The sequence below is a fragment of the Portunus trituberculatus genome, chromosome 31, assembly GCF_017591435.1.
Source record: "Portunus trituberculatus isolate SZX2019 chromosome 31, ASM1759143v1, whole genome shotgun sequence".
Lineage (NCBI taxonomy): Eukaryota > Metazoa > Arthropoda > Malacostraca > Decapoda > Portunidae > Portunus > Portunus trituberculatus.
In genome coordinates, this window is record NC_059285.1 from 6,529,642 (window position 1) to 6,557,420 (window position 27,779).

The following is a 27,779-nucleotide window of genomic DNA, read 5'->3' on the forward strand; positions in this document are numbered from 1 at the left end:
ACCTCGAACCACCCAAATACACACACAAATCACTTACAACACTCAAAAGTAATCCAAAACCCACTCATAAAACGAAGCAACCCCTCAAGAGGCACCAAAACATAGACAACAGTCTTTAGAAACACCACTATACGCCAAAATCACCCCACACACCCAAACCATTAAAAACACTCAAAACTAACATAAAACATACTCAAAACATCATGTAACACCTCAAAATGAACCAAGACACTCCTAAAACTTACTAGAAACACCCAATACAAACCAAATTCACCCCTGCACACCCAAACCACTTACAATACTCAATATCATCCCCTATCACACTGAAAAAGCCATGGAACCCCTCAAAACACAACTAAAACTCACTAGAAACACCCAATATATACCCAAATCACCCACACACACATTTAAAAGACTCCTAGCACACATCCACACACCTTAAAACACTCAAAATTAACCCAAAAACACATTCTAAACACCACACAATCTCTCAAAATGCTCCCAAAATACACTAAAAACATGCAAATACTGAAACACATCTCAATCCACATACTCAGGGTACGTAAATAATACCTAAAAGGCCTAAAACACACTGAAAACACACAAAATGCACCCAAAACATACTCATAACACACTGCAACACTACTGAACTCTCTTGAAACTTCGCAAATATGTCCCAAAACCAGCAGTATACATTATAAAGAATGTTAAGATTAAAAGGGACATATACCTAAACATTACACCTTGGTTCCTTCTCCTATTCCGTTTCTATTTCTCATTTCTTCTCCATCTTCCTCCATTGTTTCTCCTTCGTCTTCCTTCTATTGCTTCCATCTACACGCTTGAGCTTAGAAACACATCAAAACACTGGATGTTAGACAAAATATTGAGGAAATGGAGGGTGACTTAAGTATTGTGGCTTGCATGCTGCTCCTCTTCCTCCTCCCTTTCTCCTTTCTTCCTCCTTATCCTCCTTTATTTATCCTTTCTCCTTTCTGCTACCAATATCTACACACCTGAACCTAGAAACGCACGAAAACACGTAGAAATCACTAGATATTAGGCAAAATATTGACGAACTGGGGTGTTGGAAAAGAGGCGTCAGCCCGGGGCTATGATGGTTCACAACCTGGGCTGTGGTCATCAGAGAAATGGAACGGGGTGACTCGGCTAAATTACGTAAATGATTTGATTTAAAAAATAACTTTTAGAAAAAACGAAGCCACGGCCCAATGCATGACATTTTATGACATGATAAATATTGAAACTAATTTTCAAAATATTAAAATATCTCCAGCTCAACTAGTTTCTAAAAAATATCAAAATTAATTATGTTAAAAGTATAAAACATTTTCAACAATAACTTTCCTAAAACATCCTTGACAGTGAAGCTATTTTCACTTGGCGAGTAGTTTACCACATTTCACGGAGTCTGAGCTATCTTTTAAGGCATTCTACAACGAGTTAGACCGAGAAACAGAAATGTGAGCAAATAAAATAAAGAAAAATAAGACTTGTTTAACAGCACTAGATACCATTTCAAAGTCGACATATTTCTCTCAAGAGATTGATTTCGCACTTAAAAGAGCATAGACGATTCTTTGATACCATAAAGGCTCACTTATAACTTTAAATAAAAAAGCTTAAAATGGAAAGTTGAAATTTTTGACCGTTAAAAGGCCTTTAACATACACCATAAAACACCACTACATGCTACATATTTACCCAATACAGGCGCGAAAAACACTTCAAACACAACGAAATATTTATAGAAACCATAAAAACATACCATGGAAGCGTAATATTACCGTTAGGAAATATTTGAAAAAAGTATTTGACCCAGCAGTCTGCCGGGGGGTCGGTGATGGCTGGGGGACCTCGGGTGGAGGCGGCCCGGAGGCAATACCGAAAACAGCGGTGGCGGACCTTCATATGTTGTCTTTATCTCACCAAGCCAAAATTAAGCCATATAGGGAACTTTTGACTATTGGATATGAAATGGTAGACTTGTGGCTGCATTCTGACACATGTTCGGCTTACGGTAAGTGAAGGAAGCAAATATCAGTTGTTAATACTGACGCCATATCAGTTGTTAATACTGACGCCTTGATTCTATAATGATCGTTATAGCTATCACCTTTTAATATTTGTATACTGTTTTCACTCATATGTAAAAAAACTAAATAATACAAATGGCCTTATAAATACCTTTAATTGATGAAGATAAGGCAGTGTGGAGGGCTGTGGCGAAGGCCTGCACTGCTTATCTTGCCGCTTTGTGTTTGGTGCTGGTGCTTAATTGGTGCTTGATGCTGCTTGAAAACTGTCGGAAATATAGCAACACTTCACTTCACTTCACTTTGTGTGTGTGTGTGTGTGTGTGTGTGTGTGTGTGTGTGTGTGTGTGTGTGTGTGTGTGTGTGTGTGTGTGTGTGTGTGTGTAGACATGTTCTGGATGTGTGTGGGGGTGTTTTGAGTGTGTTTGCGAGTGTTTTCGGTATATAAAAGTTTTTTTTTAGTGTTTATGGCTGTGTTTGGGTGTGTATGGGACAGTATAGCCCACCGCCACCATCACTGTTACTACCACCACCACCACAGGATCTCCACTGCCGTTTTAACCAATAGCAGAAGGTATGTCTGTGAAGGCAGTATGTGTGTATAATAACATGAATGTCTCTGATAACTATCTATTACTAGATCTATCATCAATGAGATACTATACTTGTAAAAATATCACATGTTGATTTTAGTGGTTATTGTGACATCTTTCTCTTCATCATCATGTCCAGCTTTGGTTATTTGTCAAAGCAGTATATAATATATAAAATTGTATTTAGTTGTACAGCGAGTGTTGGCACCTCCCACGAGACAAGAAACGAGATGCTTAAAAGGCAGACTATTCCATTTCTCCCATTCTCTATTTTTATCGATAGACTGATGATTTACCTGACTGAGACCAATTTAATCAGAGGGTTGTGATTTATGTGTATATATTTATTTTGCACTGTAGATATTTCAACAATATTATGTATGTAAATAAAACTTTGAAAGTGTGTATGATTTCAGTCTTGCGTGATGTGATGTGAATGTTTTCCCTCTTCATGCATATGTGCAGTGCGTAGTGATGCGACGTAGCCACCCTGAGTGCTTGTGAGTTATCCCTCCCTCCCCCATGCCCTGACTGGGGACAATAGTTTTGAGATAGGACTAGGATCCCTTTGTGAATGAAGCGTGTATGAAAATCAGAGTGTAAATATAATGTTAATATTTAAAAGTAAACAAAAAATTTAAAGAATAAATAAATATAAATAAATAAACAAATAAAAAAAATATTGTTTATAGAAACCCAAGAAATTTTAAATCTTAAAATAATAAATACATCAATGAAAAAATTACCTAATACCCATGATAGGATGATGCCCCCCCAAACAAAATAAAAGACACGTCACAAAAGCTAAGCCTACCTATAGTCTGACCAGCCTTAATTTACGGCCGTGGGGGGGCGAGTGTCTCTGTACGGTGTTGCCACGTTTTCACTACTGTTCTCTCTCTCTCTCTCTCTCTCTCTCTCTCTCTCTCTCTCTCTCTCTCTCTCTCTCTCTCTCTCTCTCTCTCTCTCTCTGCGCTTACCTTTGATTCTTTATAAGTAAGTGGCACGAGGTCAGTCACGTCGCCACCACAATGTGTCAAGGCCACCAGCTGGGTGTGGAAGATTTGCCACTCGCAAGTGAATAATGTTTTTTTTTTTTACTTAGGTATTGGCATATACCTACTATTTTGTAAAAATAGAAACTACACATTAGCTTGGCTTACGAATTATGAATGGGATTATGCCTCACCTTTGAAATTACTGTAAAAGCCAGTAAATGTGAGCATTTTATCTTATAATTATAGCAACTTCTCGTACTACAAAGTGAGGCTATTCGGCCTGGCCAGGCTGAGTTCATCAGTATTGCCGCCACTCACAAGACTTCTACAATTTTTTTTCTTTAGATAATAGATTATTTCTTTTTTCCATGCTCATTATCTTATATCTGTAACGCTGATATTATTACACATCCTAAGCATACGCTAAGTACCATTATAAGTTACTACAGTTGATATCAACAACACTGTTGAATATGTATGTCATGTTTGTATGGTACTATATAGTTTTTTTTATGAATATGATAGTTACTGTTGATTTAGCCATCAATATACAGAAGTCGAAATTTTATACATATGAATTGATGGTATTTGCGATGCCTTGTACACCAATAACTTCCATTTCTCATCGCATTTTTTGGAAACGTGGCAACACTGTAGAGCTACCCTCGCCCCACCACAGCCGTAAATTAAGCCGGTCAGACTTTTTTTTTTTTTGTATAGCTGAATATGGGACTCGCGACCGTTATTCTCATGATTAAGTAAAGGAAAAAAAATGCTTACACGCACATAATTCATTATTTGCTGTTTATGCAATAACTTTTTATATTTTTTTCCAGGCACCAAGGATTTTTCTGAACATTGTGTTAAAGGTGTATATGTCAAGATAATACCTAAATTATTTATCACATTCAAATCTACTAAGACTATGGCATCGAAGCGAAATAGGACAGTTCAAGCATGTATATTATTAAAGGAATCCTATGTGAGATAAGAGTATATCATTAGCTGAACCGTGCATATATTTACTTTCAGTCATTCAGTATCCATCACAGATTATAATAATATTATTCTCTTAGGACCGGGAGTCAGTACTTCGTATCTAAAATCATCCCAGCCAGTAATCTAGATGAATCATGGGACACTACACCCTTCCCTGGTAACCATCAAGCAATGCGCTGGGGATTCAGACTCTGGTATTCACTAGCCGTGCTCTACTGCTGTTTCCTCCGAGGTTACGATTCCGGAACCGGTTCCGAGACTCTGGTATTCGGTATTCACCATGCAGCCGCACTCTACCGATTCCACGCGGAACCGGTTTCCGGAACTGGTTCCGACGGTTCCGTCCGCTCAAGGAACCGGTTCCTTGAATTCTTGAGTTTACGGTTCCTGCCCACCACTACATAGCAGATACCTCCTGCATGTGCCATCTCTGTCGCTTTGCATCTTATTATATACCTTTTCTCTTCTCTTTCATTCATCATTCCCTTTCCCTAGTAGTGAGTCATGTTAATCGGTCGTGACTTTCATCTTCACTATTACTTAGTTATGTTTTATGCAATATAATTATGTAACTAGGAATTCCACTTACTGCTCGTTAAGACAGCTGGAACGAGAGGTGAATAACCTTGGCCCGTCAACCCTTACTTACTAGCGAACACTAGAATCCATTCTTACCTAACTTATTTAATTTATCGCTACTTTATCTCTATTAATTGAAGCGTATTTCTCCTTAGCAATGCAGTGAGAATAAATGAATTTTGACCACCTGCTGCCCTCTCCTGCCTGGCTCCCCGATCCTGCTGAGTCCCCCTGGCAGTCTCTCACGGCCTCTCCTCCGCGCGTCGTCTGCTAGCTAGGGGATGGACAGCCATGGCGCGATGACTCACTCCCCTCCTGTCAACTAGCCTAACGCTCCCTCACCATGGCTGGCCTTGGCGCTAAGGATATTTTGCGGAACGTGACGGCGCTGGAGCAGTTGATAGAGGAGATCAACTTTCAGCGTGCCAAGGAGATGCGACAATGTCTCATGTCAAAGGACTCCGGTAAGGATTGTAACAGCAGGGAGCAGCAGCCAGCAAGGGATGTTAGCAGTGTAGGGGTATAGGTAGGCGTATCATGGCCTGCTATGTTGGGTTGCATGTTGCTATTTTTATCCGTCACAGGGGTTTGGTAGTGATATGTGATTTTTTTTTTCGTGAATGTATTGCTACCGCTAGTGGGCCATGGGTCAGCCAGGTCCTGTAGTGAACTGTTGCCTGTTTGGGTGTAGTTGGTTGTTCTGAAGGGGGTGTTTTGGGTATGCAGAGGGATTACTTAGCAGCAGGTTAGGTCAGGTCAAGAAAAGGTCTGAAAATAATCATTACCTTTTGACACAATTTTCTTGTTGTTTTAAAATCATTGTAACTTCATTTGCAACATCGTGTTCTTTCCTTTTGGTTTATATTTATCACAATAAATTAATAGGTTGATGCATTTTCAGATTTTAATCACTATTTTAAATTATATTAGAGAAATGTATTGAGTTTATCAGATTTTTAAACCAATTTGAAAGATAATTTGGTAAATTGGTATGTCACATCCTGCCAATTTAAATATTACTTAGTGATATATTTTTTTAATCTGATCCATATCTCAGCTTTTTTTTGTGATGTGAGGGCAAAGAGGACATCTTGACACACCATCATAAGGGAAAATATCAGATTGATTTGATGCTTCGTAAAGTTATAATTTTTTCATTAAGATAGTTGCATATAATATATCCAGAAGTGGAGAAGAATTTACTTGTTCTGCAATCGTAAGAAAATAAATAAGATTAATTAATCATTTTATTAATATAGTATATATTTTTTTGTCCAATGGCACATTGGTCATAAGTGAAGTACATCACTGTATTTGTATTTGTAAATTAGTTTTTTCAAGCATATTTACCATTCAAGTGTTATCCATTTATACAAGTACTTTCCTTTATTTCAATCAGCAGTTTCCATTCTATACGTGTTGTTAGGTTTATTTGATAATTAATGTGTACATTAAAAATTGAGAAATCCAAGTGATTGTCATTTTCACAGACACTGGGTTCGTCATGGTGCAGGGAACCACCTACTGGACAGACCTCTTTGTGCGTCACTTCCTCTTCCAAACTGACAGATCTACAGATGCTGATGATCTCTTGTTCTTCATTAGAAAAAAACATCTGAAAGGTTCTCGATACATTCCAAAATACCAGGTGAGTTGTCTCAGTGCTCATTACTGAGTTCAGAATGGTATGTTGAACTATGGAATGTTGGGATAAAAGCATAAGGTATGTATCTGTAGTGTTTTTTCTTCTGCTCACTTTTAAGGTCATATTGCATGCTCTTTTGTATACTATTTAAAAGGAAGACATATTTTGTTCTGTTGATTAACCATGAGCAATCTTTGCTCTTAACCAGACTGAGGTGGAAGTATATCGGAGAGACAGTCGCAAGTTGCCCATTGGGGATCCAGATGTGGATTGGGAAGAGACAGTTTACCTCAACCTCATCATCCACCAGTTTGACTATACTCTCACCTTGGCAGTCTGCACCCGCACCAGCCCCAAGGACCTGCAGGTGTTGCGCCGCCATTCACAGGTTAATTTTGTGGACTCTGAAAGTACATTGCATCATACGTAGGGAAGGACTGTGGACTGTTTTAACCTCTAAGATTGTTGGTTAGACAGTGAATTGTTGAATGGACTGGGAAATTTTCATGTGAATTACAGAGTGTAAACAAGGACAACTCAGCCTCGTTACTATATAAAAAAATTTTTACTCTCAGAAAGTTTACGCCAGCCCAAGTCGACGCAGAATGGACACCAAAGGAGAAGTGGAGGAAATAACTTATCCCAGTGTCTGTTTCCATGTGGACAACTTTGATGAGGTAATTATGTTATTGCAATTTTATGAGCGTTCAGGAACTTAACTTAGAGAAACTGTGTGAGAAACAATGTAGCATTAAATTGTAATATTGTGATAGAATTATCACTGCAAAAAATGAAATTTTACATACTAAGCAAGATAGATTGATGATATTTTCCTTGCACTATGTTTACTAAGGATCTCTCTTTGGAGATTTGACTGCTAATCTTTGTCAGGTGTTTGCGGATATGCTTGTACGTGACGGAGAGATGGTTTGTGTAGAGCTTGTTGCCTCGGACCATGCTGGCATCCGTCAGGCGGTGATCTTCCTAGGTTCCATTAGATATGATGCTTTGAAACGAGTGTATGATGCCAGAGTGAGTCACTGTGATCTTGATGCCTAACATCCTTAGTTTTAAGTATCTGCAATGCTAATGGAAATCTGATTAGTTATAAGTATTGAATATGAGATTTAAAAGAAGCATTAACAATTTGCATGTCGTATATAGTATATTCTTTTAAAGTTTTATTTTTTTTTTTTTTTTTTTTTTTTTATGTAGGCAAGTTTAAGCAGTAAGGTGGCTCAGCGAATGATGATGGGTCTGTTTGCTGGCAACAGCAACCAAAGAATAGAGTTTGTGAGAATGAAGGGACCTCAAGGCAAAGGGCATGCAGAAATGGCAGTGACAAAACCAAAAGGTAAGGAAAATTAATGTTTATAAAGAAATTAAAGAAAAGACAGTCATGCAAATTAATTAAGAAGAATACAGAGCAACTCTTGAATAAGTAAATTTTATATCCTGTTCTTTGAATACAATTGAACTTAACTAACAGCTCAACACTGACAAAATCATGTTTGCTTGGCTGTCATTACTAACCTTGCTTGTACAGGTTCAGGTGTAGAGACCCCCACTTCAGAGCCGGGAGTGAGTCTGACAGACATGTGGGACTGTGATTGGGAGGATGAGCCTGAAGACAGGTTCATTTATAGGCATCAGGTGGGTTCTTTGTTTATTTGTAGGATTAGAATGACTAAGGAATGGGTGGTCTGACAAATTGATAAATTTGGTTTTACTTCAGTTTAAATTTGCCCAAGTTGCTTCAGATAAGATTGAGTCCATCTCAGAGGACTTAAGTTGGACATAATTAGATTTCAGGCTCATACATGTAGATAGATTATGTTAAATACTTTAACCAGGGTTGTTTTGATTTAAATCAAATGATTAAAATCAAGTGATTTAAATTAATTTAAATCAGAGTTAAGAAAAAATCATGATTTAAATCTAAGTGAAATATCCTGTATTGGAAAATGTAATATACATGTACAGGACAAACATCAACTCAGCTTGACCTGTCCAGGTCATGCATTGGTCCTGTAGCAAGTCCTGCACCAGTGAACCATTGTCTTTTGCAAGACAAATATTCAAAAGCATAAAAAAGGAAAGTAAAGTCTTTATATTAATAATAATATCAGATGCAATTATGAAGTTCAATTAAGTATAATTTCTTATTAACATGAATCCAAATCTGACAACATACAAGTAGACAAGTTGGCAACTTTCATCTGTGTTTAATAGACGGACGGAGCCTGCTCACTTCTACCTGAGTAGAGTAACCTCCCTCATACTATGCCAAGGATTGCTGGCTTGTGGCTGCTTCACAGCTCACATTCAAATTATGTTACATTGTTTTATAGTAGACTGTTGGTGATTTATTGTTATTTGATATACAATAATGCCAAATGGACACTGGAAAGAGTGACAGTGGGAGGAAAAGAGATCCAGTGTGGCTATCACTTGATGAAATTCCCAAAAGGCAAAAGATTTAAAGTAAAATGCAAAAATTGCAAACAGGAAATACACTGGATATTGACAAGAATGAAGAGACATGTGGAGGCTTCATAGATATGATATGAATGAAATAAGATCATTGATTTTACTTATGATTTTCAAGGGAAAAACTCATCTTGGGTAATGTATAACACTAAGCTATGATATCATTTAACACTGGTGGCAAAAAAAAAAGATAAATAAATAAAAAAAAAAATCTGATTTTTTCCATCTCTGACTTTAACCTGTTAAATATGCATAATCATTCATCTGTAACACCCACAGAGGCGCCTCAGTGATCCCAGTGCAAACTTCAATACTTTCATCAATTCTGGATGGAAGTCTAGGCCAGAGGGTTCAAGATCACGCTCTGAGAATGAGGGTCTGGACTACTTTGCTGATGGCCTGTACGAAATAGAGTCCGGAGATGTGCGTGATGGTAAGAATTGATTAACTACTATAAGGGTAGAGGTAAAGTTAGTATATTTTGACTTAATAAGTAGTAGAATGTTAATCATGAAACAATATATTTTTTTTTTTTTAGCTATTTTAATTGCTCTGTTTTTCAGAATGTGTGGATCTTGATTCTTGTATGGTCATGTTACATTATATTGAGATTTTTTTATTTATTCATTTATTTTATTTATTTATTTTTAGGGTTTATTATGGGTGGCTAGCTCGTATGAATTTCAGTGAGTGCTCAGTGCAAGTATGTATGTGAGTGTGTTTGTGCTAGAGTATATGTGGGGTTGCAAATGTGTGTGTGTGTGTGTGTGTGTGTGTGTGTGTGTGTGTGTGTGTGTGTGTGTGTGTGTGTGTGTGTGTGTGTGTGTGTCTGTATGTGCACAAATTTGTGCCTTTTATTATGTTTTTTTTTTTTTTCTCTTATATAGCTGGTGCAGATGTTCTGAGAGTGGCAGGAGTAGATTGATTTTCTTAGCACAGTGTCATATTAAATGCATTGATCTTGATAATCATGATAAGTAATACAGATATTGCATATTGATTATGATGCTATGGCATATTATGCTTAGTGCTTAGGTCATACAGTTATGACAGTTACCCATCTATAAACCTACCTCTTTTACCTGGCTAGAAAAATTATGATGTAACTTCCTGCCAAAATGATGCAAAGTTCATTGGCATAATAAATCTTTTCCTTCATTCTGATGATAAGACTGTGCCTATGTGATAGATTTTATCATTTCAAAATTAATTTCTGATTTTGAAAGTACATACACTATGAAAACCTAAGTGGACTGATTATCAATTGGAAGGAGCTAAGTTTTATCCATTACTTTTCCATTTCACTGCAAAATAGAAATTACTGGTGTACATCAATAAGATACATTAAAATTAATAAGCCTTTTTTCTCATGCCGTATGATCTGTGTGAATGCCTATCTTGGTGTGATTCACATTTTGAATTTTGTCAAATACAAGAAACATTGAATTACATTTCTAAAGACTTCAGCAGATTGGTCCATATGAAGCAGATTAAGCATCTAGTGTATTGACATACTGAAAATCAGAAAACTTGTCAGAAAATGTATGGGTATTGAAACATTTAGCACCAAAATTGTCTTAATCTACTCAAAGTTTCAGACAACCTCAAATGAAATTGGTGGTATCAAGAATATTTGGCTTTCATCCCAGTGAGATCTAATAGCACTAGTTCAGGAGGTGCTGTGAACCTTCCATTAAAGCTAGTTGTGATCTCGTTGAATGTTTCCCTTTGTGTCTCACAACTCAAGGGGATAGTCACAGCCTACCCTCTAAAGACAGCTCTCCTTCTTCACACAAAACTACATGCACTTACCACACATACACCCTTCACTCCAAATCAAAATTTAAAAGAAAAATGGGATCCGAAATAAACAACGCCTCGGAGTCCTCCTCTGGGGAGGGGACCAAAAATGTCCCAAGGTCGGACACCTCTCCTGTTGAAGACCACAAATGCCTTGACACCTCCCTCAACTTTTTCTACGTTAACTTCTGCAACATTCGCAGTCTTAGATCTAATTTTCAATCTGTGGAACACCACCTCTCGTCTACTAAACCTCATCTTCTTTTCCTCACCGAAACACAGCTGTCTGAGGCAACAGACAGTAGCCCCTTCTCTGTTCCCTCCTACTTTCTCTATTCTCATTTTCATTCCAAAGCTGGATGTTGCGTTTATGTACGCAACGACTTAACTTGCTCTCGTGCCCACGCTCTTGAGTCTTCCGAATTTTCCACCATCTGGCTACGACTTAAGAGTCACTCTCAAACTAAATTCATCTGTGCTGTTTATCTCTCCCCTAACTCTTCTGACTATAGTAATTTCTTCGACTACTTAACTTCTAAAGTGGAGCACATTCTGTCCCTCTACCCTTTCACTGAGATTTCCATTTTTGGAGATTTCATTGTTCACCACCAGCTTTGTCTTTCCTCTCCCTTCACTGACCACCCTGGTGAACTAGCCTTCAACTTTGCTATCCTCCATGACCTAGAGCAACTGGTGCAACACCCTACTCGTATTCCTGACCGTCTTGGAGACACGCCCAACATTCTTGATCTCTTCCTCACCTCTAACCCTTCTGCTTATGCTGTCACCCTTTCATCTCAGTTGGGCTCTTCCGATCACAATCTCATTTCTGTATCTTGTTCTATTTTTCCAATCCCTCCGCAGGATCCCCCAAAGCGAAGATGCCTCTGGCGTTTTGCCTCTGCCAGTTGGGGGGACCTGAGGAGGTATTATGCTGATTTTCCCTGGAATGATTATTGCTTCCGTGTCAGAGACCCATCTCTTTGTGCTGAACGCATAACAGAGGTGTTAGTATCTGGCATGGAGGCGTACATTCCTCATTCTTTTTCTCAACCTAAACCTTCTAAACCTTGGTTTAACTCAGCCTGTTCTCATGCTATACATGATAGAGAGGTTGCCCACAAAAGGTACTTGAGCCTTCCATCTCCTGAATCTCATGCACTTTATATCTCTGCCCAGGATCATGCCAAGTCTGTTCTTCAACTTGCCAAACACTCTTTCATAAATAGGAAATGTCAAAATCTTTCAAACTCAAACTCTCCTTGTGACTTCTGGCATCTAGCCAAAAACATCTCAAATAACTTCACTTCTTCATCTTTCCCTTCTTTATTTCATCCTGATGGCACCACTGCCATCTCCTCTGTCTCTAAAGCTGAACTCTTTTCTCAAACTTTTGCTCACAACTCCACCTTGGATGATTCTGGGCTTGTCCCTCCCTCTCCTCCTCCCTCTGACTATTTCATGTCTACAATCAAAATTCTTTGTAATGATGTTTTCCATGCCCTTACTGGCCTAAACCCTCGGAAGGCTTATGGACCTGATGGGGTCCCTCCTATTGTTCTCAAAAACTGCTTCTGTGCTTGCACCTTGCCTGGCCAAACTCTTACAACTTTGTCTATCGACTTGTACCTTTCCTTCCCGCTGGAAGTTCGCCTACATTCAGCCTGTTCCTAAAAAGGGTGACCGTTCTAACCCCTCAAACTACTGTCCTATAGCTTTAATCTCTTGCTTGTCTAAAGTTTTGGAATCTATCCTGAATAGGAAGATTCTCAAACATCTGTCACTTCACAATCTTCTGTCTGATCGCCAGTATGGCTTCCGTCAAGGTCGCTCTACTGGTGATCTTCTGGCTTTCCTTACTGAGTCTTGGTCATCCTCTTTTAGAGATTTCGGTGAAACTTTTGCTGTTGCGTTAGACATATCAAAAACTTTTGATAGAGTCTGGCATAAAGCTTTGATTTCAAAACTGCCCTCCTACGGCTTCTATCCTTCTCTGCAACTTTATCTCAAGTTTCCTTTCCGACCGCTCTATTGCTGCTGTGGTAGATGGCTACTGTTCTTTTCCTGAACTTATTAATAGTGGTGTTCCTCAGGGTTCTGTCCTGTCACCCACTCTCTTTCTATTATTCATTAACCCCTTCAATACGGTGAAGCCTATGTAGGCGTCGGCGTCATGAAGCCCCAGTAGCATATACGGTGACGCCTACGTAGACGTCATATTTCTTTTCTGAGCTTTCTTCAGTTCAGTTGTTCCGTATAGTGTGTTGGATACCAACTACACACGCCGTATGCTGTCCTTGAAATCCTAGTGCTCCTCCCACCATCCTTGTCTCCACCAATCACTAAAGATAAGCTACATGCGTCCCACCTTGTGTCTAAAATTACCCAATGGCATAGACGGTTCCCATCTCTCTCTCTCTCTCTCTCTCTCTCTCTCTCTCTCTCTCTCTCTCTCTCTCTCTCTCTCTCTCTCTCTCTCTCTCTCTCTCTCTCTCTCTCTCTCTCTCTCTCTCTCCTCCCCATCTCCTTTCCTCCTCCCCATCTCCTTCCCTCCCTCCCCTCTCCCTCTCGAAGATAAGTTACATGCTTCCCGTAACCTTGTAACATTCACACACACACACACACACACACACACACACACACACACACACACACACACACACACACACACACACACACACAAGAAATAGAGGACTTCCATAGAATTGGAAAGTTCACAAGAGAAGGTATGAGGCCAATAAGAATCAAACTTAAATCACAAAAGGATGTAGATGAATTGGTGGAGAAGTCATGGAGGCTAGCCCAGCAGGAAACAACAAGGAAGATTTGGTTGAGAAGAGATCTCGGTGAAAAGGAAAGAGAAATGTTAAATGAGTTGAGAAAGGAGGCTTTGAAAAAAATGAAGAGAGGACAGAAGAGGAGAAGAAAGAGTTTTTCTGGAGAATCTTGGATATGAGACTGAGGAAGTGGTTCATAACCCAGAAAAGTACAGTAAGAAAGGACTAAAGAAACTTACGTATGAGCGGAATGTAATGTATTCCAACATAAATGGAGTGATATCAGGGATTTTAGAACTCAACGATTACTTGAGGGACAAGAACCCAGATATTGTGGGTCTTACTGAAACAAAACTGAGAGAGGAGAAGACCTGATGATGGTTGGAGAAGGAAATATAATGTTTGGAAAAGAAATAGAGTAGGTAAGATGGGAGGAGGAGTGATGTTGCTGGTTAAAAAAGATATAAAGGTGGATCAAGTGAAAGAAGGTATGGGAAAGGCAGAAGTGCTAAAGATCAGAGCAGAAACTAATGAAGGAAAAAAGAGGCACTACATAGTGGTGTACGTACCACCTAAGACAAATGCATGGTCAGTACAGGAATATGAAGAAATGATAAGTGATACAGGAACATGTCTGGAAGAAATGTTGGGTGGCTGTGAACGAACTATAATGATGGGAGATTTTAATTGTAAAGAGGTGTGTTGGGAGGACTGGTCAATGGAAGGATCAGAGTCAACAGGGGAAATACACTATTGACACTGGCAATGGAAAATGTGTTAACTCAGTGGGTCAAAGAAGATACTAGGTTTGGAGGAGAGGGAGCATCGTCAAGACTGGACTTGGTCTTTAGTACAGAGCCAATGGTCATTGAGGAGATGAGGGTGGAGTGCCCTTTAGCAAAGAGTGATCATGCAGTTTTGGAGTTCAAGGTGATAGATGAAGAGAAATCTAGAAGAAATGAAGAATATAAGGTGGGAAGATGGAATTATGCCAAGACAGATTTTGGAAACCTAAAGAAATTCTTTCAAGAGACAAATTGGATGAAATTCAAGAGTGCTATGGGAGCAAATGAAAAGTGGAAGGAATTTATAAAAATATACAAAGAAGGTGAGAAAAAATTTGTACCAATAAGACAACATAGAGAAGTTAGAAAGCAGGACTGGTTTAACGATAGATGTGAAAAGGCTAGAACAAGAAAAGAGGATGCATGGAAGAGGTGGAGAAGGAAAAGACGGATTAAGCAGTGGGAAAGTTACAAAAGAGCAAGAAATGAATATGTGTTGATTAGAAGAGAAGAAAGAAAGAAACAAGAAAAGGATATAATTGATAAATGTAAAGACCAACCAAGGCTTTTTACAGACATGTGAACAACAACATCAAAAATAGAGAAAGTATTGAAAGTTTAGAAGTAAATGGAGTATGCAGTGAAGATCCCAGGAAATGGCAGAGGCTATGAATGGATGCTTTCGGAAGGTATTCACAAAGGAGACTGCTTTTGACAAACCACTGGTAATGGAACAGAAAGGGATTATGAAGGAGTTTCAAGTAACTGTGGAGGAGATCAAGAATATGATGGGGAGTTTAGAAGTGAGAAAAGCTGTGGGACCTGATGGGGTATCAGGATGGATTTTAAGAGAATGCAGGGAGCAACTGGCAGAAAAAGTTTGTGAAGTAATTGATGCCTCATTAAGGGAAGGTGTAGTGCCCCAAGACTGGAAAAGAGCTAACATTGTCCCAATCTATAAATCAGGTAACAAGAGAGACCCATTGAACTATAGACCAGTGTCACTTACAAGTGTGGTAGCTAAGATGTGTGAGAGGGTGGTGAAGAATAGATGGACAGACTTCTTGGAGAAAATGACATACTTTGTGAGTGTCAATTTGGTTTTAGAAAAGGGCGTTCATGCACGACAAACCTGATATGTTACTATTCGAGGGTGATAGATGTAATACAGGAAAGAGATGGTTGGGCTGATGGAATATATCTGGATTTAAAAAGGCCTTTGATAAGGTACCACACGGAGACTGATCTGGAAACTTGAAATGGTAGGAGGAGTGCATGGCAGTTTACTAAAATGGATGGAAGACTTTTAGTAGGAAGAGAAATGAGAACAATAATTAAGGACAGACCATCAGAATGGGGCTTGGTGGAGAGTGGAGTTCCACAGGGATCAGTGTTGGCACCAGTAATGTTCGCGGTCTACATAAATGACATGGTGGATGGGGTGTCCAGTTATGTGAGCCTATTTGCAGGCGATGCAAAATTGTTAAGAAAAGTGAGATGTGACAAAGATTGCGAACTACTCCAGGAAGACTTGGACAGAATATGGAAATGGAGCTGTACATGGCAAATGGAGTTCAACACGACAAAATGCAAGAAAATAGAGTTTGGCAAGAGTGAAAGAAGAATCAGGAGTATGTACAAGATAGGAAATGAAGACATAAAACCAGTCATGAAGAAAAAGACCTTGGGGTGACAATTACCAATGACCTATCGCCAGAGAGACATATAAACAAAATAATTGGAGAAGTATTGAACTTATTGAGGAACATAAGAGTGGCGTTCGTATATTTAGATGAAGAAATGATGAAGAAAATAATTGCTGCAATGATAAGACCGAGGCTTGAATATGCAACAATACAGTGGGCTCGAACTTAAAGAAACACATAAGGAAACTAGAGAAAGTACAGAGGGCTGCAACAAAATGGTGCCTGACTTAAGAGATTTGACTTATGAAGACAGACTGAAAAGAATGCAACTTCCAACCCTGGAAAACAGAAGAGAAAGGGAGACCTGATAGCAATATACAGAGTGATGATTGGCATGGAAAAATGGATAGGGAAGATCTGTGTATGTGGAATGAAAGAATGTCGAGAGGGCATGGGAAAAACTAAAATGGCCACTTATAGGAGAGATGTGAAAAAATATAGCTTCCCTCATAGAAGGGTGGAAGCATGGAATAGTTTAGACGTGGAAGTGGTCAACGCAAGGAATATTCATGATTTTAAGAAAAAGCTGGACATTAATAGATATGGAGACGGGACAACACGAGCATAGCTCTTTTCCCGTATGTTACAATTAGGTAAATACACACACGGGACACCGTCGATGGCGGATGTGGTCGCTGAGCTCCAGAGCAATCATCTCTAATTCTACAGTTGCCATTGCCTAAGAGTAACTAAGGTGGGAAAGGAGCTTGTAATGTTTGTCCCGTCTCCATATAGTCATGTTAACTGTTGATTAGCAAAATAATGTCCAGGGAAGGTGAATATAAACTGTAGCCTGCGTTTGAGCCATCAGCTGGTTTGTTTACATCTGCGCAACATGGCGGCCGTGAACTCGAAAGATGAATCAGACTTCACAGGATTTCAAGGAATAATGGAGAAGAGCGTTTATGTGAAGAAAATTCTGGAGTTGGAAGGTAAAATTGAAAAACTGTTTGAAAAGTATGGGGGCCTGGAAACGAGTTATGACAATGTAATGAAAGAGTGCGCTGAAATGAAGACAGAAAATGCAATACTGAAAGAGGAAGTTAAGTTAATTAAAGTGAATTGCGACAAATGTGGAGAATCTTTAGGAAAAGTGATGGAGAAGCAGGCTGAATGGAAAAAAGTCAGGAAGTGGAAAGAAAGGAGGTAAATTACAAAGTTGCAAGTCTGGAAAAAGAAATCAAAGAGTCTGGGGAGAAAACTTTGGGCCTTGCTGAAATTATAGATCAACAGATCATAGAAGAGAAGATTGCTGAGAAAGTTGTGAAGGTTATTAAGTCAAATGAGACATTGGTGAGGGAAACTGTAGACAAAAAGAGATGTGTGGTGATATTTGGTGTGGAGGAGGATAAGACACCGAGTAAAATGGAGAGAGAAAAACATAAAAAAGGTGATAAATAATATCATTAATGTGGTGCAGGAGGAGGGAAAAGACCTAGTACAAGAAATAGAGGACTTCCATAGAATTGGAAAGTTCACAGGAGAAGGTATGAGGCCAATAAGAATCAAACTTAAGTCACAAAAGGATGTAGATGAATTGGTGGAGAAGTCATGGAGGCTAGCCCAGCAGGAAACAACAAGGAAGATTTGGTTGAGAAGAGATCTCGGTGAAAAGGAAAGAGAAATGTTAAATGAGTTGAGAAAGGAGGCTTTGAAAAAAATGAAGAGAGGACAGAAGAGGAGAAGAAAGAGTTTTTCTGGAGAATCTTGGATATGAGACTGAGGAAGTGGTTCATAACCCAGAAAAGTACAGCAAGAAAGGACTAAAGAAACTTACGTATGAGCGGAATGTAATGTATTCCAACATAAATGGAGTGATATCGGGATTTTAGAACTCAACGATTACTTGAGGGACAAGAACCCAGATATTGTGGGTCTTACTGAAACAAAACTGAGAGAGGAGAAGACCTGATGATGGTTGGAGAAGGAAATATAATGTTTGGAAAAGAAATAGAGTAGGTAAGATGGGAGGAGGAGTGATGTTGCTGGTTAAAAAGATATAAAGGTGGATCAAGTGAAAGAAGGTATGGGAAAGGCAGAAGTGCTAAAGATCAGAGCAGAAACTAATGAAGGAAAAAGAGGCACTACATAGTGGTGTACGTACCACCTAAGACAAATGCATGGTCAGTACAGGAATATGAAGAAATGATAAGTGATACAGGAACATGTCTGGAAGAAATGTTGGGTGGCTGTGAACGAACTATAATGATGGGAGATTTTAATTGTAAAGAGGTGTGTTGGGAGGACTGGTCAATGGAAGGATCAGAGACAACATGGGGAAATACACTATTGACACTGGCAATGGAAAATGTGTTAACTCAGTGGGTCAAAGAAGATACTAGGTTTGGAGGAGAGGGAGCATCGTCAAGACTGGACTTGGTCTTTAGTACAGAGCCAATGGTCATTGAGGAGATGAGGGTGGAGTGCCCTTTAGCAAAGAGTGATCATGCAGTTTTGGAGTTCAAGGTGATAGATGAAGAGAAATCTAGAAGAAATGAAGAATATAAAGTGGGAAGATGGAATTATGCCAAGACAGATTTTGGAAACCTAAAGAAATTCTTTCAAGAGACAAATTGGATGAAATTCAAGAGTGCTAAGGAGCAAATGAAAAGTGGAAGGAATTTATAAAAATATACAAAGAAGGTGAGAAAAATTTGTACCAATAAGACAACATAGAGAAGTTGGAAAGCAGGACTGGTTTAACGATAGATGTGAAAAGGCTAGAACAAGAAAAGAGGATGCATGGAAGAGGTGGAGAAGGAAAAGACGGATTAAGCAGTGGGAAAGTTACAAAAGAGCAAGAAATGAATATGTGTTGATTAGAAGAGAAGAAAGAAAGAAACAAGAAAAGGATATAATTGATAAATGTAAAGACCAACCAAGGCTTTTTACAGACATGTGAACAACAACATCAAAAATAGAGAAAGTATTGAAAGTTTAGAAGTAAATGGAGTATGCAGTGAAGATCCCAGGAAATGGCAGAGGCTATGAATGGATGCTTTCGGAAGGTATTCACAAAGGAGACTGCTTTTGACAAACCACTGGTAATGGAACAGAAAGGGATTATGAAGGAGTTTCAAGTAACTGTGGAGGAGATCAAGAATATGATGGGGAGTTTAGAAGTGAGAAAAGCTGTGGGACCTGATGGGGTATCAGGATGGATTTTAAGAGAATGCAGGGAGCAACTGGCAGAAAAAGTTTGTGAAGTAATTGATGCCTCATTAAGGGAAGGTGTAGTGCCCCAAGACTGGAAAAGAGCTAACATTGTCCCAATCTATAAATCAGGTAACAAGAGAGACCCATTGAACTATAGACCAGTGTCACTTACAAGTGTGGTAGCTAAGATGTGTGAGAGGGTGGTGAAGAATAGATGGACAGACTTCTTGGAGAAAAATGACATACTTTGTGAGTGTCAATTTGGTTTTAGAAAAGGGCGTTCATGCACGACAAACCTGATATGTTACTATTCGAGGGTGATAGATGTAATACAGGAAAGAGATGGTTGGGCTGATGGAATATATCTGGATTTAAAAAAGGCCTTTGATAAGGTACCACACCGGAGACTGATCTGGAAACTTGAAATGGTAGGAGGAGTGCATGGCAGTTTACTAAAATGGATGGAAGACTTTTGGTAGGAAGAGAAATGAGAACAATAATTAAGGACAGACCATCAGAATGGGGCTTGGTGGAGAGTGGAGTTCCACAGGGATCAGTGTTGGCACCAGTAATGTTTGCGGTCTACATAAATGACATGGTGGATGGGGTGTCCAGTTATGTGAGCCTATTTGCAGACGATGCAAAATTGTTAAGAAAAGTGAGATGTGACAAAGATTGCGAACTACTCCAGGAAGACTTGGACAGAATATGGAAATGGAGCTGTACATGGCAAATGGAGTTCAACACGACAAAATGCAAGAAAATAGAGTTTGGCAAGAGTGAAAGAAGAATCAGGAGTATGTACAAGATAGGAAATGAAGACATAAAACCAGTCATGAAGAAAAAGACCTTGGGGTGACAATTACCAATGACCTATCGCCAGAGAGACATATAAACAAAATAATTGGAGAAGTATTGAACTTATTGAGGAACATAAGAGTGGCGTTCGTATATTTAGATGAAGAAATGATGAAGAAAATAATTACTGCAATGATAAGACCGAGGCTTGAATATGCAACAATACAGTGGGCTCGAACTTAAAGAAACACATAAGGAAACTAGAGAAAGTACAGAGGGCTGCAACAAAAATGGTGCCTGACTTAAGAGATTTGACTTATGAAGACAGACTGAACAGAATGCAACTTCCAACCCTGGAAAACAGAAGAGAAAGGGGAGACCTGATAGCAATATACAGAGTGATGATTGGCATGGAAAAATGGATAGGGAAGATCTGTGTATGTGGAATGAAAGAATGTCGAGAGGGCATGGGAAAAACTAAAATGGCCACTTATAGGAGAGATGTGAAAAAATATAGCTTCCCTCATAGAAGGGTGGAAGCATGGAATAGTTTAGACGTGGAAGTGGTCAACGCAAGGAATATTCATGATTTTAAGAAAAAGCTGGACATTAGTAGATATGGAGACGGGACAGTACGAGCATAGCTCTTTTCCCGTATGTTACAATTAGGTAAATACAATTAGGTAAATACACACACATACACAAACAACAAATTTTCTAATCTCTCTCTCTCTCTCTCTCTCTCTCTCTCTCTCTCTCTCTCTCTCTCTCTCTCTCTCTCTCTCTCTCTCTCTCTCTCTCTCTCTCTCTCTCTCTCTCTCTCTCTCTCTCTCTCTCTCTCTTCCTCTCGAAAGATAAGCTACATGCGTCCCTTGTGTCTAAAATATTAGCAAATGTCACTCTCTCTCTCTCTCTCTCTCTCTCTCTCTCTCTCTCTCTCTCTCTCTCTCTCTCTCTCTCTCTCTCTCTCTCTCTCTCTCTCTCTCTCTCTCTCTGAAGAGAGAAGCGTCCACTTTCCTCTTCGAAGGCGATATAGTGACTAAAAAATAGCAGCATAATACACAAAGACGACAAGTATGACAAGCTTGCACGAGTTTCCTGCGCTCGGGCATGCGGGCTTTTTTAACATCCGGCGCGAAGGGGTTAATGACCTTCTTAACCAAATTTCTTGCCCTATCCACTCCTACGCTTATGATAACACCCTACATCTTTCCACGTTCTTTCAGAGACGTCCAACCCTTCAGGAAATCAACAGATCACGCGGGGACGCCACGGAACGCCTGACTTCCAATCTTTCTAAGATTTCCGATTGGGGCAGAGAAAATCTAGTAGTTTTCAATGCCTCAAAAACTCAATTCCTCCATCTATCAACTCGACACAATCTTCCAGACAACTATCCCCTCTTCTTCAATGACACTCAACTGTCTCCCTCTTCCACAATGAATATCCTTGGTCTGTCCTTTGCTCATAATCTTAACTGGAAACTTCACATCTCATCTCTTGCTAAAACAGCTTCTATGAAATTAGGTGTTCTGAGGCGTCTCCGACAGTTTTTCTCGCCCCTCCAACTGCTTACTCTGTATAAGGGCCTTATCCGCCCCTGTATGGAGTACTCTTTGCATGTTTGGGGGGGTTCCAGTCACACAGCTTTGCTTGATAGGGTGGAATCGAAAGCTCTTCGTCTCATCAACTCCCCTCCTCTGACTAACTGTCTTCAGTCTCTTTCTCACCGTCGAAATGTTGCATCCCTTTCTATATTTTATCGCTATTTTCATGGTAACTGTTCTAATGATCTTGCTAACTGCATGACTCCCCTCCTCCTGCAGCCACGCTGCACAAGGCTTTCTTCTTCCTCTCATCCCTATTCTGTCCAACTCTCTAATGCAAGAGTTAACCAGTATGCTCAATCATTCATCCCTTTCACTGGTAAACTCTGGAACTCCCTCCCTGCATCTGTATTTCCGAATTCCTACAACTTGTCTTCTTTTAAGAGGGAGGTATCGAGGCATTTGCTCCCCTAATTCTGGCTGACGGTTTTGGCACTTTTTGAAGTCTTTGGAGAGCCAGCGCTCAAGTGGGCCTTTTTCTAACTTTCTTTATTTTTTGCCCTTGGCTGGCCCTCTTCCCTACATAAAAGAAAAAAAAATCCTATTCTTCATCATTTTACATATATCATGTTCATTTTCTCATACAATTGGCCACACGTTCCACAAACAAGTGGAGTGGTTAACTATGTACTCAATCAGCTTCCCCTACAATTACAGATTTTGAAGTTTCTTGCGATTTAGAAAAGTCTTGTGTGTTTCCCTGTAGGAAAAAATGTAAATAATTTTAATCCATTTCAAGCCCCTAGATTTTTACTTAGCTAAGTAAATAAGACTCAAACTATGTAAAATCAATATTATTTGCCTTTTAGTGGCAAGCCTCAGAGTCCTCTTCTGGAGAGGGCACCATAAATGTCCTCAGGTCGGACTGCTCTCTCAGTATCATCCATAAATATAAATGTCTTGGCCTCCCCACAACTTTCTTTTTCATTAACTTCTGCAAAATTCATGGTCTTATATCTAGTTTTCAATCTAAAGAACACCACCTCTCCTCCAGTTAACCTCCTTTTCTTTTCCTCACCAAACTACAGCTGTCTGAGGCAACTGACAGTAGCCCTTTTTCTGTTCCCTCCTACTTTCTCTATCCGCATTTCTGTTCCCAAGCTGGATGTTGTGTCTGTATGCAACAACTTGACTTGCTCTCATGCCCACGTTCTTGAATCATTCGAGTTTCCCACCATCTGGCTTCAACTCAAAAGTCACTCTCCAACTAAATTTATACTTTTTGCCTCTCCACTAACTCCTCTGACTATAAGAAATTTTTTGACTGTTTAACTTCCAAAGTAGAGCACATTCTGTCTATCCCTTCACGGTGATCTCCACCTTTAGAGATTTCAATGTTCACCATCAGCTTTGGCTTTCCTTTCCCTTCAGTGACCATTCTGGTGAACTAGCCTTCAACTTTTTTATCTTCCATGACCTAGAGCAACTGATGCAACACCCTACTTGTATTCCTGACTGTCTTGGAGATATGCCCAACATTCTCGACCTTTTACTTATTTCTAATCCTTCTGCCTATGCTGTTACCCTGTCTTCTCTGTTGGGCTCTTCCAATCATAATCTCATATCTGTATTTTGTCCTATTTTCCCAATCCCTCCTCAGGATCCTCCAAAAGTGGAGGTGCCTCTGGCATTTTGCCTCTGCCAGTTGGTGGGACCTGAGGAGGCACTCTGCTGATTTTCCCTGTGTGCTGAGTGCATAAAAGAGGTGATAATGTCTGTTATGGAGGTATACATTCCTCACTATTTCTCAATTTAAACCTTGTAAATCTTGGTTTAACACAGCCTGGTCTTGCACTATACATGACAGAGAGGTTACCCATAAAAGATACTTGAGCTTTTTATCACCTGAATCTCATGCACTTTATATTTCTGCCTGGAATCATGCCAAGTCTGTCGTATAACTTTCCAAACACTCCTTCTTTATCAAAAAATGGTGGCATCTGGCCAACAATTCCAATAACTTTACTTCTTTACCTTTACCTCCTTTATTTCATCTTGATGGTACCACTGCCATCACATCTGTCTGTAATGCTGAACTCTTCTCTCAAACCTTTACTAATAACTCTCCTTCTCCCTCTGATTATTTTATGCCTTCAATTAAAATTCTTTGCAATGATGTTTTCCATGCCCTCACTGGCCTAAACTCTTGGAAGGTTTATGGACCTGATGGGGTCCCTCCTATTGTTCTCAAAAACTGTGCCTCCATGCTTGCACCTTGCCTGGCCAAGTCTATCAAATTCTACCTTTACTTATTGCTTGAAATTTGCCTACATTCAGCCTTTTCCTAAACAGTGTAACTGTTCTAACCCCTCAATTTACCATCCTATAGCTTTAATCTCTTACTTGTCCAAAGTCTTTGAATCTATGAGGAATAGTAAATTCTTAAACATGTCACTTCACAATCTTTTATCTGATTGCCAGTATTGCTTCCATCAAGGTTGGTCCACTGGTTATGTTCAGGCTTTCCTTACTCTTTTAGAGATTTTGTTGAAAATCTTGATGTTGCCTTAGACACATCAAAAGCTATTGATAGAGTCTGGCACAAAGCTTTTATCTTAAAACTATCCTCCTACAGTTTCTATCCTCTCTTTTTCTGACATTTCTATTGCTACTGTGGTAGACGGCCATTGTTCTTCTAAATTTATTAACAGTGGTGTTTCTCGGGGTTCTGTCCTGTCACCCACTCTCTTCCTCTTATTCATCAATAATCTAAACCAAACTTCTTGCCCTATCCACTCCTACACTGATGATACCACCCTATACTTTTCCAATGTCTTTTCACAGACGACCAATCCTTCAGGAAGTGAACAGGTCATGGAGGGATGCCACAGAATGCCTAACTTCTGATCTTTCAAGATTTCTGATTGGGGCAAAACTCAATTCGTCCGTCTCTCAACTCAACAAAACCTTCCAGACAACTGTTTCCTCTTCTTCAGTTACACTCAGCTGTCTCCCTCTTATACACTGAATATCTTCAGTCTGTCCTTCACTTATAATCTAAACTGGAAACTTCTATGAAGCATCCATGAAATTAGGCATTCTGAGGCATCTCTGCCAGTTTTTCTGACACCTCCAACTACAAACTCTGTACAAGGACCTTATCTGCCCATATACGCACGTATGCGGGGGGATTCCACTCACATAGTTTTCTTAGATAAGATGGAATTGAAAGCTTTTCATCTTATCAACTCATCATCTCTGACTGACTGTCTTAACTTCTTTCTCACCACTGGAATGTTGCATCTCTTGATTTTTTCTACAGCTGTTTTCATGCTAATTGCTCTACTAATCTTGATAACTGCATGCCTCCCATTCTCCTGCAGCCTTGCTGCACAAGACTTCTTCTTCCTTCACCTCTACTCTGTCCAACTCTAATGCAAGAGTTAACTGGTACTCTCAATCATTCATACCTTTCTCGGGTAAACTCTGGAACTCCCTACCTGCTTCTGTATCTTCAACATCTTATGACTTGACTTCACTTAAGAGGAAGGTTTCAAGACATTTATTTATTTATTTTTTTTTCAGTTGTTTATTTATTTATTTATTTATTTTATTTATTTCTTCATTTTATTTTTTTATTTTGCTAACACACTCAGACCTGCAATGAGACTGGCAACTAAGTGGGCCCTTTTGTTTTGTTGCCCTTGACCAGTTTTCCCCCTTTACATTATAGATATATTATACAGTAGTACCTTGAGATACAAGTTGAATTTGTTCTGTGACGGAGCTTTTATCTCAAAATGCTCGTATCTCAAAAAAAATTTTCCCATTGCTATGTATTGAAATGCTATTAATCTGTTCCAGCCTCCCTGAAAAGAGCACCCCATTTTCTTAACATGTTTTTCGGTGAAAATATGGTATTTATAAATAATAATTATTGTTTAAAAGCATAGTAAACATGAGAGAAGATAACACAAATAGATAAACTACTTTTATAAAGTATGTTTATCTCGGAGGGTTGCATTCCACAGGAAGTTACCCTACCGCATTCCCATCTTTGCTTGTGTCTGTCGATCAGCTGGAGTGTACAAATATAGCCACCCACAGAAGACTTGATGCTCTAAAAATCACAAAAGAGCTCGTTGACGATCCTGTAAACATTATTCATAGAATAAATAAAGTTTTAAGTAGGCAAGAGAGAGATAGAGAGGAGAGGTGCTGCACTGCCACTGCTGCAGAGATTTGTTTACATTGTTTCCCCCCTCGGTGATATGCATCAGAGAAGGTAGGAAGAGATGGAAGAAATTTGTTACTCCTTTTCAGTTACATACACATGAATATTTTATCAGTGCATAAAAATATATATATATAATAAAACCAGAAGTTTATTTAGTGTTTTTACCTTGTAGACAGACATTTTCAGCTAATGGTGATGAATGTCGGGGGAGAAGGGAGGGAGGGAGGAAGGGATGCAGGCACACGTAAACATTAAACCTAAATTAAAATTGTACTTAAAGAAAAAAAGAAAAAAAAAAAATTGCATAAAAATGATGAAAGAACACTCACAATGCACGAGATATGTGAGGATCACATAGATACTAGCTCAGCTGAGGCTGGACTGATGCGCCACTGACTAGTGGCAATATCCCCAAGCATAGCTCGTATCTCAAAATTTCACTTGTCAAAAAATTTTAAAAAATGGACCAAGTCGTAGTTTATCTCAAAAAAATTTTATCTCAAATTTTACTGTGGCTTTTCTTCAACCAATTATAACAAATTTAACCCAACTTGACCTTCCATTAAACAAAGCAAGAGTGCATCATAGTACAGTAAAGGGTTTAATGAAAGTAAAAGTTATGAAGTTAAACATTTAAACAGTTTAATTTAAGACTAAGTCATTATAATGTACACTAATGTATTTATGTAAGTAATTTTATAATGATGATCTTAAATTTATGAAAGGAGGGAGCGTGGAGTGGGAAATACGCTAGCTGGCAACCTGTGGAATGTAAACAAAGGGCGCATCACTGTACCGCATACAAAACTTATGTACCACATTTCCACAAGGCTTTTCATTTTATCCATTGCAGTCATGAGTTCAAGTGGTTCTTTTAGCTTGCAAGGAAGATATGATCTCACCAGCCTTCTTAATAGTCTGCTGACTTGAAAATCGTAGACAGTAGATGGAGTCAAGCCATGGTGGGAAGCAATGCTATTAGTTTTCTCGCCTCTCGTGTCTATGAATAATATCCAGCTTCACTTCGAGAGTAAGAAACTTCCTGGTCTTCTTAGCAACGCTACAGGACATAGCAGGGTGTTTTGGTGGCATATAGAGTGAGGGAAGACGTGCTGCTGCTGACGCTGTTATTATTTTGAACTAGAGGAGTGAGTGGTGCGCGTTTTATCCTGCTCACATACCAACCTTCATAAAAATAGCATCCACAAAGATTCGTTGCTGTTGGCGGGTAGAGGTTGGTAACCCGCCTAAAGTGCTCATATGTTGCCAGGAGCTGGATCCAAGAAACTTTGACATTGTCAGAGCAACCTCCTGCCGCGAAATGGCATCCATGAACGTTTTGAGGGATGGTAACGAGGTTGCTATGAGGTTGCTCTCACGTTGCTGGGAACACCACCTCTCAAGGTGGTGTTACTGTCTTATATATACATTTACGTATGTTCACAAAACAATATTTCTATTAGCTTTTTACAAACCTTGCCCCCCCTAAGAAAGGATTGTTTTGTAATGCATAAAGTGAAATCTTACATGGAATACCCAAAAAATAAAGCAGAGATGAGATTAGCCACAGACGAGGCGGACGCGACGACTCGGCCGCTTCTTCTTGTGACCC

General features: G+C 39.3%; 1 protein-coding gene across 3 annotated transcripts in view; it reads left to right on the forward strand.

Moving 5' to 3' along the window:
- The window catches only part of LOC123511249, a 104,936-nt gene that overhangs the window by 56,982 nt on the left and 20,175 nt on the right, over window positions 1-27,779 (forward strand). For all 3 annotated transcript variants that reach the window (XR_006676719.1, XR_006676720.1, XM_045266962.1), the window contains exons 3-10: window positions 5,382-5,690; window positions 6,717-6,874; window positions 7,080-7,259; window positions 7,447-7,548; window positions 7,763-7,903; window positions 8,087-8,225; window positions 8,418-8,524; window positions 9,641-9,794. Coding sequence is in view for 1 of the 3 variants with exons in the window: in XM_045266962.1 (XP_045122897.1) it covers window positions 5,570-5,690; window positions 6,717-6,874; window positions 7,080-7,259; window positions 7,447-7,548; window positions 7,763-7,903; window positions 8,087-8,225; window positions 8,418-8,524; window positions 9,641-9,794 (1,102 nt within the window). In the remaining 2 variants the exon portion in view is untranslated. The remainder of the gene's footprint in view (window positions 1-5,381; window positions 5,691-6,716; window positions 6,875-7,079; window positions 7,260-7,446; window positions 7,549-7,762; window positions 7,904-8,086; window positions 8,226-8,417; window positions 8,525-9,640; window positions 9,795-27,779) is intronic.